This window comes from Melitaea cinxia, chromosome 16, assembly GCF_905220565.1.
Source record: "Melitaea cinxia chromosome 16, ilMelCinx1.1, whole genome shotgun sequence".
Taxonomy (NCBI): Eukaryota; Metazoa; Arthropoda; class Insecta; order Lepidoptera; family Nymphalidae; genus Melitaea; species Melitaea cinxia.
The window spans coordinates 16,086,827-16,103,947 of NC_059409.1; the positions used below are offsets into that span (position 1 = coordinate 16,086,827).

General features: G+C 33.3%; 1 protein-coding gene across 1 annotated transcript in view; it reads left to right on the forward strand.

Moving 5' to 3' along the window:
- LOC123660987 (putative mediator of RNA polymerase II transcription subunit 12) overlaps positions 1-17,121 on the forward strand; it is a 45,129-nt gene that overhangs the window by 8,864 nt on the left and 19,144 nt on the right. The window contains exons 4-6 of the mRNA XM_045596002.1: positions 7,277-7,402; positions 7,886-8,332; positions 9,018-9,714. Of these exons, the coding sequence (XP_045451958.1) occupies positions 7,277-7,402; positions 7,886-8,332; positions 9,018-9,714 (1,270 nt within the window). The remainder of the gene's footprint in view (positions 1-7,276; positions 7,403-7,885; positions 8,333-9,017; positions 9,715-17,121) is intronic.

The window sequence follows — 17,121 nt, forward strand, 5'->3', positions numbered from 1 at the left end:
AGCGCATTACTTACTCTTAGCACTGCGCTAACTCATGGTTGTAGTTAAAGGTTTTGTTGCATTATCCTTTAAAATTCAACGTATGTTTTATATTAATATAATGTAAAAGACACATCAAAATATCTTGCTTAAAATCTAGAGCAGCCCGTCTGGGAAAGAACCTCAACCTTACATAAGATCACAGCCAAATAACAACTCTCACATTACTTTCCTGCTATTAGTAATGTGGCGAGAGCTGTGGGGATAGTTGGTGGTAGAATCAGAGATGCTTTTTGACTAGCCCGTTGGCGTAGTTTGTAGTGACCCGGCTTTCTGCTCCGGGGGTTGTGAGTTCGATCCCACCCCGAGTCTGGGTGTAATATATATTTATTTATATATATATTATTTATATGTATGTTTATCGAAAAAAATATGTAGCTATACTAGTCGGCTGTTACCTATAACAAGCATTAAGTTGCTTACTTTAGGAACAGACGACATTGTGTGTGTCTGTGTGTGATGTAGATATTTATTATTTATTTTATGATGATCTTGATGTTACAGAAATCTTTAGGCTAACGTAGTAGTCTACTATCAGACAGTACAGTTTACTGACATGCTAATCGTATAAAAATGCGAATAGACTTTAACTAGACATGTCTAAAAACAATGAACGGTTCAATTTTAAAAAATATATATTTTTAATTTTGAGAATTACATTAATTTCTCATTTCCGTAACATATAAGACATATATCAACATAATTAAGTCGACAGAAGGACATACGTAGCATAAAATAATTTTCTCCAAGCCGGAACGCAACCCAGTTACATTACATGTGTTATAAGACTGCCAATCTTTCATGCTAAATATGGAATGTATGTGAACACTCCCTTAATGCATTCACTCGCTTATATTATACTGAATAGATACCACGTTGACTTGTTCAATTCATTTATGCGTATGTAAATAGTGAAATATATATCTTTAAACACATAAAAATATTACACAAACAATTATCTTTATTTACAAAAATTTATTAAAGGTACTTTAACATACACTGAGGTAATGCTCAGGAGGAAATATCCTGCTCAAAATCTGGATCATTCCGGAAGTACCTCGACCTTACAAAAGATTACAGCTAAATAATACCGCTTTTAAGCAGTGTTGTGTTCCTCTGGTGAGTAAGGTGACCAGAGGCCCTAGACTCCTGTAATGAGTAATGTGGCCAGAGCTCTGTTGCTGAGCGTCTGTTGTCAAGTCGTCCATAGCTACTTTAATCGCTTACCATCAGGTGAGCCGTACGATTGTTTGCCGACCTAGTTGTATAAAAAAATACAACTAATTTTGCATAACTTCGCCCACCCGGACAAACTCGCCATCCGGATTTTATATATATTACACAATTATAGCTATACCTCACTACGCTACGCTATATGTCACTCAAAGATAGTGTAACACTTTACAATTCACTTGAGAAATAATGTTTAAAATCGATCGAATATTGAGCTTATCACCATATATATACGCTAAAGTTAAGATTTTTGCCTCCCTTTTTAGTGAAAACCTCACAATTACCCCACATAAATTATATATATCATTTTATAGATAATTGCTTGCTCTACCGGTATCAACAATTAAAAAAATTATTATTGCTTTTGTTTTTATAAATTAATTATTAAAATTATATGTATGAAGGCTTTAATTTTGAAACAACGTCAACATGATTGGCGGTCGGTAATTTTTTTACTTATTTAGTGCGAATTATTTATGCGAGTATTGCTAGTCTATTTTAATAGCATTAATAGATATGTTTACATACTTAAAATAAATAGAATGAAATAATAACGAAATATATATTGAAAGATAATAATTAGCACTAAGCGAGCCCTCGATGACGCCGCGTTGGCGCAACGGTTACAGCCATGGATTGTACCTGTTGCGCTGGCGGTTGCCGATTCGATCCCCGCACATGACAAATCATTTGTATTGGCCATACAGGTATTTGCCCTAGTCTCAGTGTTTGTGCAGTCCTTGTGGGTCTCCCCACCGTTCCTCGGAGAGCACGTTAAGCCGTCGGTCCCGGTTGTTATCATGTACACCTGATAGCGATCGTTACTCATAGTAGGGAATATATCTGCCAACCCGCATTGGAGCAGCGTGGTGGATTATGCTCTGATCCTTCTCATATATGGGGAAAGAGGCATATGCCCAGTAGTGGAATATTACAGGCTGAAGCGAGCTCTCACTTTCCACCCAGATATTCCCGTCTTCGATTTTTATATAGTACCTACTGTAGACATCCGCGTTATCTCAAAGAGCACGCAACACGATTTATATAAACGTTAAAACAAGGAACACTTAATTACATCACAAACAGAGACTGGAAATATAAAGAACCATTAACAGATCCGAGCAAAAAGATAATTAACAACGAACAATTAAAGCGGGGAATTGCGTTTTTGAATAAATTGCTCGAAAATAAAATAAATCGGAATGTTCACAAAGAAACGAGGCACACAATTTTGGTGTTAATTTTTTAATTGTAAACGACGCCGTACCTAATTAAAGCAAATAAATGCGTCATACTTATATAAAAATCAACTCAAATATATCACCATTAAAAATTAAATTTAATAGCCTTATCTATATATTATCAACGTCAGTCTTTACAAAGTCGAAAAGCTAACACTTAAATACTCCTAGTGGGACGAAATTCTTGTTGGGCGTCTGAAAAGAGAAAATGATAAAGGTCAAATCACAACTTATTACGAATCTAAACGCAGACAGAAATTTCTATTTGATAAGGGAACTGAAACCAAACAGATACAGTCTTCATATTCATAGTATTCAGTAGATATGTAGGTATAAAAGTCTCACTCTTTATGGCCATTAGTCTGATTTAATCATGTTCTGGAGGTCCGGATACACACTAAGACAATCGCCCACACCATTACAAACATCTATAGGACACATAAATATTTATCCATAGTCTATGACTTCAAAAATTGTAGATTATTGGTTGGGATTAAACCAGAGCTCTAAGAGCATGTTTTACTTTCTGCTGATAAATTGCGAGAGAGCGAAAGTAAATGACCTACCCCACAGAATTAGTAAAGTTATAGTGGCTAATCACCCGTGTCGTAGGACCGATGGTGCAGACGTGTCTTGAAGTGAAGACCGCGTGCTGGCAAACGTAGTGTTGGATGTCCGCTGGCACTTGGGAAGGCTGTTGTTCAGCAGACTGCAATAAGACGAAATGACTGACTAACTGACAGATAAATTGAATAAGTTGGTAACTTATGCCGACATAAACTTCACAAGTTATCGATGAAACATTCTGATAGTCTAAGTCAGAAACCACATCTTCTTTCTATAACCATGTATACTTTTACTACCAGTATTTAATCTCAAAATGGGCGAAACCACAGTAAATAATTTATTTACTACAAAACAGAAATATAAAAACGAATCATGAAATATTTTATATGCATTTCGTAAATACAAAAAGCGTCTCTAAAAGGCTTTAATGCTTTAACTAAAAAGCTGGATTTAGTTAAAAAAGGGTATGTCTTTCGTTTTACCATTTCTTTCCTTCAATTTGGTTTATTTCTCTTCAAATTTTTAGCTTGTTTAGTTTGGCCGCTAAAATTTTATACAAGATTTCTGTTTTTTATTCACTTTATTTGCTTACTATTTAAAATACTTCATGCTTTTATGACTAATAATATCCTCACGTACTTGTTGTATATGTATGTGAGAAAAAAAATCCTAGGTGAATAAATTTAACGGAAGCAGGGTCACGCAGTTATGCTCCGAGTTGGTGGATAATTTATCTACTATAGGTAATCACTATTAATTTATGGTGTTAGATAGACATAAAAGACTTAACAACGTATACCGCTATTTAGTGTATTCGTGCATTTGTCCGAAAATTCTTACCAATAGTGAATTTTCCGATCTCGATATAATTCACCGGAAAGCAATTTAGAAGTCACAAATGAAAATTAAATGACAATATGAAAGAATACGTCAGCGGTAATTATTCTACAGCAAGTAGACCGGTCGGTCGACTGGTCCTCTCTGGTTAAACGATTGGTTGACACGCTCCCTACAGCGAAGATTTTATGTAGAGTAGTGAAAAATAGGCCCTAAACAATTTTTTGACATCGAAAAAAATGTTTTTAAAACAATAAAATTTTTGTTAATACAATATTTGGTTGTTACAATATTGTACACTTTTTGTTTTAATTTTTAACGTAAAAATAAATTAAGCAAAGAAGAAAAAATTATTCAAATATTTAAATCTGTCGAAAAAAAAAGTTCGTGCTCAAATCAATATAGCCTTTTTGATTTTAAACTAAAGAAACATAGATAGATATTCACCGAATTTTTAAATTTTTTGATGTACACATACCGCGTTTCGTTTTTTTTTTTTATTTTTTTTTTCATTCACTAAAGTATTTATAAAAAAGTATAAAAAAAACAAAACAGTAAGTATATTGTATCTAAGTTCGACAGTTATGTTAGTTATGAACAAAGGAAACTCATACTTTAAAATTTAATCTACCACTACGTAGTAAACTACCGATAACTATTCCATTGGAGCTTGTTTCTAAAGAGGATAAGATTGCGTGGTTAAATAATCTCTTTCCCTGGCAATATATAAGCAATAATCCGATAATACAATTACACTAATAACGAGATTAACAATAACTTCGCATAATATTATTTTATACCTTTATATGATAATAAGTAGTAGTAACAGAAATTTATTTTCGGTTCTAATATGGAACTTTGTATGATTCAAAGCTATTGTAATCATACAAATCCTCTCCGCACAAAAATGGCGTATGTAATAATGCTAATAACATTCTTACGTACTACAAAACGAGAGGATCTTTATCAGAATAGCTTGTGCCAAAATCGCTAAACCAATGACTCCAACCATTCGGTATCTAGTTGAACAACTGATCGAGCAATCGATCGTTCAACAAGTCAAACGATTCATCCAATTCGGCGCTGTATTTAATTATAATCAAAGTGAAATTAAGAGATCGATCGGCATGTGTGACAATGATATATTGTTCTAAAGAAACGTTTTCGTTCTTTCCGAGCAGTCATTTTAAATTAATGATAACTTTCATTCATATCAGTATAAAATAAAGTAAAACAAAAATGGTGATTGGTTGATTGATTGTAATTGGTTCGTTTTTTCTTGTCTTTTTTTACTGAAATGTAATTGGTGGAGTTTATAAAATAATAAATGTAATAAGTCAGTTTATTGAGGAATATTTTAGACTATACAAGTATATCTCAAAATCATTTAACACATAAAAACTTAATAGTTTATTTAACGCCTACAAGTATAAAGGTTGGAACTATCTGCAATTTTTACGATATTGTTGGCGTCTCTTTTGGTAACGAGCGTACACTTTCGTAAATCTTTTAAATAAGAATAGAAAATATATATCAACACTTAAATTGTCTTGAGTTTAAACTATATAAAAATAATAAATATTTCTTTCTAATCTCACAGACTTACGGGTAATTTGTTCAATGCATCAAGCTCTGTTACACATCTTGCATTAAGTTCTCGTTATCTAATGGTCTGGTCTTAATGTTGCTTGGGTGCTTGAATAGAGAGATTTAGTTATACACACATTGTTATCATCGTTCTTATATCTTTTTGATAATCACTTACCACCAACTAACTTTTAATCAGAATAATATAGAAGAACTTAATTAAAGAAAAGCTTATATATTTATTTTTACAGATAAATATTAGAAACTTTTACAGCTGAAATGTGACTGTGTGTCATGTATGAGGATGAAACTCTGTTCACTTTAATATTAGCAATGTCTCAAATAGACGATTGCGTGTAACTTACAACATCATATATTTTGTACCGCAGCTTAAAAAGATCTCTATTGTGAGAAAATATTCCAAACTATCCACAATTAAAAACCTGTTTCACAACCCCAAACAATTCAGTACATCACTTGTGTCTCCTATAATCCTAGCGAAGGCGTAATCTTTTATCATCAATGCTCGACTTACTTCAGTGAATTTCCCCTGGTCCTGTCTCGTCCCTGGAATAATATTACGGCACTAATCTCTTTATCACAGCCGGAACTGGGTACAAATACCCCGCAGTTATGAACTGAGGACGGACGAAATCTACTAAATATCTTTATCCATTGAACGATGTAAGAAAATAATTGATTTTTGTCACAACGCCTAGAAAACAATCATAGCAAAATATTTAAATTGAAATTATTTAAAACTTTTCATTAGGCGCCTTATAAATTTTTGTTGCTGTATAATTATTATTATTTAGTTTCCCGCAATTAAATCTAAACTGTCACAAATCTTATAATTAAGTGACAATTATTAGTAACTACCTGTTTTACCTTTTATCTATTTTACCTACTTTATTGTAAGATAATAGCTCTATAAATGTCTAATATTGAGGGCGGATTACCTACATATGCTGATAAAACTGATTTATAACGGTATCCAACAGATAAAATTTACTAAATAACTAGTACTTTAGTTGCTAATCTCATTAGTACTACTTAAAATATTTTTTTATTATTATTGGTGTGCGTTTTTTTACAATACTTTTACTTCAGACCAGCAGTTCTAATACATTCTAATAAATAAAAATCGCTAGGATGGTCCGCCACTGACAGATTTTTGCTGTTATAAATATATCATAATATATATATATATATATATGTTTATTTTTTAATTTATCGACATATATATTTATACACGTAGGTACATATCTCAATACAGAAACAGACTGTAAGAGTCTGTTTATACTTGCTGGAGGTACTGATAAAGCATTAATTAAAGTGTGAGATAAACGTTAACAGCAATCATTAAAACAACTATTAAGACATTTACAGCTTACATATATGGCTTTAACGCCGGATCACTATCATGGAAACAGTCTCTGATACTGAGAAGACGGTTGGCCTTAATAAGGTCGCTTGTCGTACAAAATGTTTTAGGCCGAGAAAATTACTTATTACTTTTATGAATTTCTATCTTCACTACAATGTTTTATTTATAACTGACTGTTTATCTAAAGCTTTCCCATTAAACCTTCCTTCAAAAACCCAAATGCAAAGATCTATTGCCTGTTTTAAACTCCATGTTATATTATAGACTTAATACGGATTTTTATTTATAGACTCAATGGGACCGGTTATTTTAAATTAAATGAGTTGTTGTTATATATTATTTATAACGCTTTTAAATATGTAAATTTTTATTTCTTTATTTACAGCAAATATACGCCACTCCTGTACCGCAAGTTGGTAAAATATCGGATGTTCTGAGTAGTCAGGGTCATCAATTCCAGGCAGCCATCGCAAGCCATCTATACTCACCTTTCTCAATCTACCAGCCAAGGGTAAATAAAAATACGATACATATATTTAATATATTTTTTCTAAGACACACATATATTGATATATAGTCTGAGAATTAAAAATAATCAAAATTAAACTCAATATAGTTTACATCAGAAATGTCTTCTTCTTCTCCTTCTTCTTAAAGTGCCATCTTCTCACGAAGTTCGGCGATCATTTTAGCAACTTGTATCCTTGATACCGGAGCCCTGAATAACGAACGGGTGCTTTTCCCAAACCATTGGCGTAGATTTTTTAGCCAAGAATGTTTTTAGACAGAAATGTCTAAATCAATAAAATAAAAATAAAAAACTATAAAAAGCTACCTCAAATATCATTCTAGACACATCGGAGAGTTAAAAAACGTATAGCTGTTATAACTATGACAAATAAAAAATGACCATATTCTCTCGCGTAATAAATTATATAAATCGCTTACATTATACTAAGTACCTATTTAACATCCACAATTATTTAATTTACAGCTTGGATCTCCAACAACGTACGAAGTGTCAGCTCCAGTACCGTCTCAGCTGGCCTACTCCGAGCACAGGCTGTCTGTGCCTTTGCCGAACTCACTGCAATACGCAACGAAACCCCAGCAAATAACAAAACCAATAATAACGAACTACGATCAGCCCCAAAGTTACATTCAACCGTTGTACGACCAAAACCTGTTACAGCTCCAATCATTTTATCAACAAGGAAACAATGGCAATCTACAACACAATTATCAACCACTTCAATACGCCCAACCCCAGATTTACAGCCAACAATTGCAATACTTACAACCATCCCAGCAACCTGGTATTGTATATCATCGTCAAGAACAACAGAGTCAGTACCAACCTAATCTGAAACAGACTGAGCAGAGAGAATTACAAAATCCAGGTTCAGAACAAATTGTTGAAAAACAACAAATCGCTCAACAGGTGAGTTTGTCGTATATATATTTTATGTAATATTTTTGTAAAAATATGTATAAATTATACTTTATTTGTACATATTTATTGAAGTATGAGTACGATTTTTAAAAAATTTAGTTCAATAATATTATTTAGCGTATTCGGTGTGAGAAAGCCAGCCCTGCGGTCACCAACCCGCCTGCCCAGCGTGGTGACTATGGGCAACACACATGAGCTCAAGCTATTTGTTTTGTTGTGAACTTGTGAAGGCCTATGTTCAGCAGTGGATTGTGATAGGCTGAAGTGATGAATATTATTTATAAGATACTGTTGTCGAAAGAAAGCCACATTTGAGTTTGATTTACAATATATTTAGATAAACGTTAATAAATTTAACTGAAATAATCTTAGATTTATTGAAAATTGTTTATCATTACATATATAAAACAAAGTCGCTTCCCGCTGTCTGTATGCTTAGATCTTTAAAACTACGCAACGGATTTTGATGTGGTTTTCTTTAGTAAATGGAGTGATTCTAGAAGAAGGTTTATATGTATAATACAAGAATAATATAGTAGAGGAACACTGATAGTTTTTTCAACCGTGCGAAGCCGGGCAGGTCGCTAGTTTTCTATACGCTTAATAAATTCTTATATATATATAGCTACACATAATTAAATATACTAAAAGTTTACCGTAAAAATATTTACAGGACTACAACGATAAACAACAAGCCGCTCTCAGCTATGCAAGATTCACCTTCAATCAAGTGCCTTCTCATGAGCAGCCTCAGATCCAAGAATCTGCATCCCCATCTCCATTGCCCACTGTACAGCAAGAGTCCCACGCGCAATCACTTGAACCTCAGCCCCAACAGTATTCTGTTCAACCTCAACCGCAAACACAAATAAACTATCAACTTCAGCACCCAGCTCAAAATCTGGATCAAGTACAATATAAGCCGCAGGAAATTCAACAACCAAAGCCTCAACAAATCCAACAGCAACAGGTTCAATATCAAGCGCACCAAGAATCTCAGCAACCTCAAACACAGTACCAACATCAGCAAATTCAGCAACCATTGCAATATCAACAACCTCAAATCCAATACCAGGAACCTCAGTACGTTTTCCAACAACAGTTGCAACATGCTCAGCCCCTGTCCAACTTTCATTTGCAAGCTCAACCTCAATACCAAATACAGCCACAACAATACCAACTACAAGAAACTCAACCCCAATTATTTAATCTTGAAAAACAAGAACTTACAAAGCAAGCCGTTCCACAAAGACTGTTGTTCAGACAACCTTTTCAGCAACGGTTGATTTATCCCCACGGTGTACAAGCGCAGGAAATAAACTACAAAAATATTCCTGTTTTACCAACCTTCCCCTCCGTTCAGTACTTTGGTAAATTCGCTCGCTCGATCTTCGGTAATTATCATCATTAATTGTATTCATGACTATCGTACTTAGTTTGATATAGTATTAAAATCTTTATACAATAGTGAGTTTTGATCACTAAAATGTACATTTTGTCTTGTAAATATCGGTATAAAAAAAACCGTAAATCAACAGTATCTTCAACTAATTATTTAATATTTTTATTGTCACGTGTTGCGTGATTGTTATCAAAGTTGCTATCTTTATAAATATCCACGTTTCTCGGAATTCGAAAGAATTTTATTTTGTGAATAATTTAATAAACTCGTATGAATGTATAATTAAGTGGTTAATGATCTGTGATGCCATATATTAATTGCTTTTTTACTTTCTCCTTGTAATATATTGATATAGGATAATAAAAAAATATTTAAATGTTGATATTCTTTTTTTAAATACTATTTTTAAAACATTGATGTCACCGCCTCATTACATGCCTATACTGAGATTTTTTTAATTTTATGGAATAAGGCTGATAATCTGTCAAGATAAAAAGGAGTTCGCCAATGTAGTCAATATTTTATCCCTGCCCATTTTGAAAAAAAATGTATCAATTTAGCTAGTTTATGAATAGTGGACTGTATGTAACTTAACAACTTTCATCTTATTTGTACGATTTTATTTTTGTGTTACCCACACATTAGGAAATTCTAAACATTTTTTAATATCATCTCAAAAATCGACCGTTCCAGCGGGGATCGAACCTGCGGAGGTTGATTTTTGATATGATATTAATAACAATAATACTCCTTATTATATCAGCTATCTGCCAGTGAGAGTCCTGTTAAAATCGGCCCCGCCGTTTCAGAGATTAGCTGGAACAAACAGACAGGCAAACAAAAATGTAAAAAATGTTATATTGGTATATATACCGTGTATACATTCAGTCAAAAGCGGTTATTTTAATATTACAAACAGACACTCCAATTTTATTTATTTGTATAGATTACTCAAAAGTACCATGTCAGATCTCAATGAAATTTAAATGGAACCACATGACACGCACCATCTTTTGATTAAGAAAGAATCATCGAAATCAGTCCACCCCAGTCAAAAATTCTTAACATCTTAACATTTTTGATCACTCATCTCACTCATCTTTATTTAGCATATATGTACAATTGTACACCTTGTACGCTTAATGAAAGACACGAAACACAACTGGTACACTAAAACGGTACTAATTCTTGAAACGTATTACGAATATTACAATAACTAGCAATAAAAGATTATCGAGAATGTACCGTTTCTAAATTTAGGCTAAATATCATAATAAAACCCTATCATTATAGACCGTAATAAGAAATTGTTGCTTCAATGAAAATACTCGACACGCATTCTCCGGTCCGAGTCGAAGATAACAGAACCTCCTCCTCTCCACTGTGACCACTTGGTGCTTCCTTTACATTTATCATTTTGAAATTAAAAGCAATTTATATTTACATATACATTATACATTATTTAGGCTATTCTGTTTTCTCACGTAAAAAAGCCTATGTAGTTTGAACGTAGCATTAGCAACGCAACATATGAGAATTTTTTTAAAATTAGTTTAGATTTTTTATACATAGTTTATCAATTACAAACGAACAATCTAATCTTTTCTTTTTACATTAATTTTTTTATATATATAACTAAGTCGGCAAATATACGTACAGCTCACCTGATGGTAAGCGATTATCGTAGCTTATTGACGTGTGTAACACAACAAGCATCACAAACGAGTTGCCGACCCTATCCTCAATTCGCCCAGGAGCTCTAGTCACCTTACTCACCAACAGGAACACAACAATATTAAGCAGTATTATTTAGCTGTGATCTTCTGTAAGGTCGAAGTACTACCCCAGTCGGGCCGCTCCATTTTTTGAGCAGAATATTTCTCGCTGTTCTTTACCTCACTGCCTAATTAGGAATAGGGTTGGCAAAGCGCTTGCGATGCTTCTGGTTTTGCAGACGTCTATAAGCTATGGTAACCGTTTACCATCAGCTGAGCCGTACACTTCTTTGCCGACCTAGTTATATAAAAAAAAAACGGTCAAGTGCGAGTTTAACTAGCGCACCGAGGGTTCCCTACAAACAAAATTACTAAAATTATTTTTATTACATGATGTAACTAAAAGTTTATGCTTATCGTAATTTTTCCTTTATCTGTACTACAAGGCGTTTCTTCGTTGATTTCGACATTGCAAGTACATGCAACAATATATTGCATGAAATATTACTGACTCAAGTCAAGTATTACATTCAAGTGCGACTGAATAGGTCTCGAACAGGGGACGGGATCAAAATATGCCGATGCTAATTGTAGACCCTTTACGACAATAGGGCGAGGTCGAACGAGCATCATATTACGTTTGAAGTAATTTTATTTCGTATAACTTAGCGAAGTTTAATATTATTAAGACTTTCTTTATTGTTCAATTTTCCGCTGGATCGTAAAATATTACTGTTACAATTTATCTGTATTGCTCGATTTGGAATTCGAATGGAATTAATGGAATTGATCACTCAGAAACTTTGTCCAAAGTTTGCCTCAGAATGACAATAGTTGACAATGTTTCTAGACTTGCAACTTAATATGTTTTGATTATTATTTAATTAGTGATGTTATTTCAAATAATGTGTTAACAGCTTTAGTTAAATTTGATTGACTACTTTTTGAAGTGAAAACTTCATTTAGCGCACCGCACACACATTTTTTCATAGGTAAGTAAGTTAGGCTGATCCGTCACGCTCTGAGGTGAAAGGCTCGATCGGGTAAACTCGGGACTTATTGTTTTATTGCGATTGGCAATGAAGTTGTCACTTCTGTCGCGCGGTATTAAACATACATAGTAAGTTTTTTTTTAACTATGTTCATTAATAGATAATATTCTCGAATACCAACTATATTATTAGTCAATGTTAATTTAAGTCGTTTTTTTTTGTTTTATAACTTACTTCTATGATATTACTTGTCTAGTAAAGATAGATACTTTAGGATAAATCGGAAAAATTAAATCTAGTTTTATTTATTGTATTACAAAGTTATTTAGAATAACTAAACAAACAAATCTTCAGGTCGTCTATATTTTTTTTTTATAGGAGTAAGTTGGCATACAAAAAAACACAATGTATCAGCAGGTTATTATACAGGTTGCTATCAAAAGTCTATCTCGTCACAAAGTGATCCCCAGCGTGGTGATAATAATAATAGCGTCTCGTGATAATAGCGTCTTCGGTGCGACAAAGCCAGTACTACGGTCACCAACCCGCCTGCCCAGCGTGGTGACTATGGGCAAGACACATGAGTTCACGTTATTTTTGGCGTAAACTCGTGGAGGCCTATGTCCAGCGGACCAGTGGACTGTATATACAGTAATGATGATGATATTGTTATCGTTGTATTATATTTGTAAATTGATGTTGGTTTTTTTAATTTGCGTTTAATCACAATTTAGATTAAAAATATTAATACTATTTTAGAATAGATAGAAAGATACTAAAGACGAGAAGCGATGTGACGTGACGCGACGTGTTATTACGTCACGTGACGTGATGTAGCAAGACGATTAGAACTTTTTTCTTATTGTTAGCTTACGTTATTGTACATAAAAAGCATTATTAGATGATGTTAAACTTTTGTTGAAACCTATTTCATTAACATACTTTGATTTTGTGTGTTAGAATAATCAAAACGGTAATCATTAGGATATTATTTCTGTGACAGAAACTTCCACAGATCTAGAAATATACACAATACAATAATCAACCTCTAGATCTCCACGAACATCTGTATGATCTAAACAAATATTTGTCTCGTGCTGGGATCGAACTCGCGACCATTATTGAGTCCATCGCTGTGACCGCCAACGCGTTGTGACGCTAATATTTGAGGTCAAATACCTTCAAATGTTTATTTCTAAGGTTATTATAGTTTTAAGTATGTAATATACCCATATTATAAGAACAGGCGTACTCAAATGTAACTTTTCAATGTTTGTGTCAACGTTGTTTGGGTTTAGTGGCTATTTCTTTATCGCAGGATATGTGATAAAATATGTACGATTTTATTTTTGTGTTACCCACACAGTAGGAATTCTAAATATTTTTTGAATATCATATCAAAAATTGACCGCTCCAGCGGGGATCGGACCCGCGTCTCCTGTCAAAGATTTTCATTGTAATATGAAACCTTGAATAATTACGGGTTTCTGTAAAGAACTCACTATAGACGGCGCCACGGTTCGCTTAAACCGAATATAAAAATCATCATATCAGAAATTGAGAATTAGCGGGTATATCGTTCCATAGCTTAATTGGCTAGAGCGCCGACACGGTCAGTCGGAGACGCAGCTTCGATCCCCCTGGAGGGGTCATATTTAAAAAATGTGATAAAATTCTTACATTTATTAAAGAACTTCTTAGTGGAATCTAAATTCTGATTCAGAGTTAACTTTACGACATCAATAATTATTTAATAGAAAAAATTAAATAAAAATATTCTATAATCCTACATTAAGAGAAAGGCTTATGTCCAGCAGTGGGATTTTACAGACTGAATCATGCAATTGTATGCTCTGTAATGACGATACGAAAGTGCGTTTGAGGCCTACTTGATTCAAGAAGTTTTTGGTATTCTTTTGATTTTACGTTCTAATTTCAAATTAACTTTAAAATAAAATACCCTCGTATTTCACTTGTAATATATATTTATATGAGAAAATAATCAACTTAATGGAGTTTTTGTAAATGTAAAATGTCTTTAGTAGGGTAAATTGTTAAAAAAACCGGTAAAATCAATGTGTCGTTCTGAGTAATAAATTTCATAGAAATGGCATTGATCTACACTAATCATTAGCTTGTTTATATCTCAGAATCTTAGGGTCGAAGTAAAAAACGTTCATGAATTATTTTTTACTTACTGTTCTTGTTTATCATGGTATAAATTAATGATCCCGAACTTATCTTCGCTGTCACAGCGAAACCATTTTCGTAGCCTTACTTAATTTGATATATACTGTCTAGATTAAAATATTAAAAAAAACACACAGTTATAATTTGACTCAATTAACTTTAACCTCAGATATACCAAAAGTATCTGAAATAGATAAATGTCACTTCCAAATACTTAACGTTCAATGATTTGGCCGGTATTCAAATGAGCTGGACTGCTGACCTCCTGTTCTCGGCCATTCCTTTCCTATTCCGATTAGCTTTTGATTAAGGTTTTGGCGAGCGAGGACAATTTTGGGCTTAAAAAAAAGCGTGTTTTTAGAGGCTGTACGTGTCACAAGGTCTGCCTTAATGTTCTGCGATTTCGTGTTTCTTTGGTTGTAACTTAATCTACTTACCGGTGATATGTCAATTAGTGAATTAATAAAAATAACAAATGTGAAATAATAACATATTATGACGTATGTAGATGTGAAAATTAAATAATTACTTTTAATTTTTTTTTTTTCTTTTTACTTATTTATAAATTGTTTCAGTTTACGCTACTCGTTAATGACAATATAGTACTTTATGGGCCTACGTATTAAAATAAACATTTACATAATAATTGTGTTTGCTCGCAAACGAAAAAAACGACTTCAATTGCACTGACAAGTAAGACGAGAATCTCCTCCTTTTTTGAAGTCTCACACACACTTCTGCCTATGGCAGTCCACTGCTGGACATAGGCCTCCCCGGTTCGCGCCAGACATCCCGCTTTTCCGCAATCCTCATCCAGCCTACACCGGCAATCTTACGTAGATCGTCGGTCCAACGGGCCGGAGGACGTCCCACACTGCGTTTGCCAAGACGCGGTCTCCACTCCAGACCCGTCTACTCCAACGGAAGTCTAGTGTATTGAATTTATTAATGTATATTATTATATGATTCATATTATTTTTTATTCTTTTATTAATTTTTGGGACTTTGTCCTACATGGACACGCCAGTCCCATTGTAACTTTTACAAAATAATGGCAACACACAGAAAAAAACTTAAACAAATATAGCTCAATTACTAAAATCTAATTAAATAATGAAATAAGGGATAATTTATAAAAATCAAAAATCATTCTAGCAGATCCTGATAAGGGATCCGATAGGATACTTTGCACCGCCCAATTATTGGTAAAATAACATTTAAAAAGTGCTTTTGAAGGCTACTTAAAAAAATTGATTTTTAATTATTTATTTATTTTATACTTAATTGTACACCACAAATATATTACAAACAAAGTATAAAGACAGTTACAGACAGTGAAGTACAATGGGCGGACTTATGGCTAATTAGCCATTTCTTCCAGACAACCCACATTTATATACCTATGCGACATAAATTGATATAATAAAACGAGAGTCCTCCCGTGACCATGGTCGCTGAAAAGTATCCGAAACATCGAGCATCTAAAAAACCTAATAAACCGCGATAAAATCCGAAAAAGTCGTTTCATTATAGTGAGTGAAATTCGCGTGAACATTAGAAAACAATCAATTGATATAGATCAACATTTTCTTATTTACAGAAGATATTACGACGAACGAATACTTAACTTGCCCGTTCTTCCCTAACCATGAAGTTATCTCACGCCATAATCCATAATCTATTTCATGGAATACTAGCGACATCTATCCATCCACATTTTTTACGCGATATGTTATCACCAACACATCATATATTAAAATCTTCTCCGAAACACGCCGCATCTTATGGTATAAGTATTATTCCGATCGGTTCAGTAGTTTTCGCAAAATAACCGACCAAAAAAAACCCGCTCCTCATTAGTAAAGATTGGAAGTAATATTAATCAACCACGCATATTGTTAACATAAGCTTTCTATCTTAGTAAGAGATGAACGAATATATATGAAGGATATTCGTTAAATTCATTTAGCTTAATTGCTTTAACGGTGATGCATTTACAAATTGATATAAAAATCTATACTAATGATATGAAGCTGAAGAGTTTGTTTGTTTGTTTGAACGCGCTAATCTCAGGAACTATTGGTCCGATTTGAAAAATACTTTCAGTGTTATATAGCCCATTTATCGAGGAAGGTAAAGGCAATATATCTTCACAATAAGACTAATAAGAGCGGAGCACCAATGAAGAATGTTTCAAAATCGGGTTTTTTTTTCTCCTTTTGGGATCTTCCGTTGCGTGCGCTGCGTAAACAGTTAGTTTTCCAAATGATCAAAGTTAGCGTTATCCCAAGGTAACTGTTCCACGCGGACGAAGTCGCGGGTAAAAGCTAATATTCAATATAAATGAATCTACTGAATTAGTTAATGTTTCATATGATAGTAGTTTTTATTATTTATTGCAGTAAAATGAAGATAAAGATTGCATTTAAATAAACGATTCTAGTCAAAATCGATATTTGAGTCGGTAACGTGAAGTTA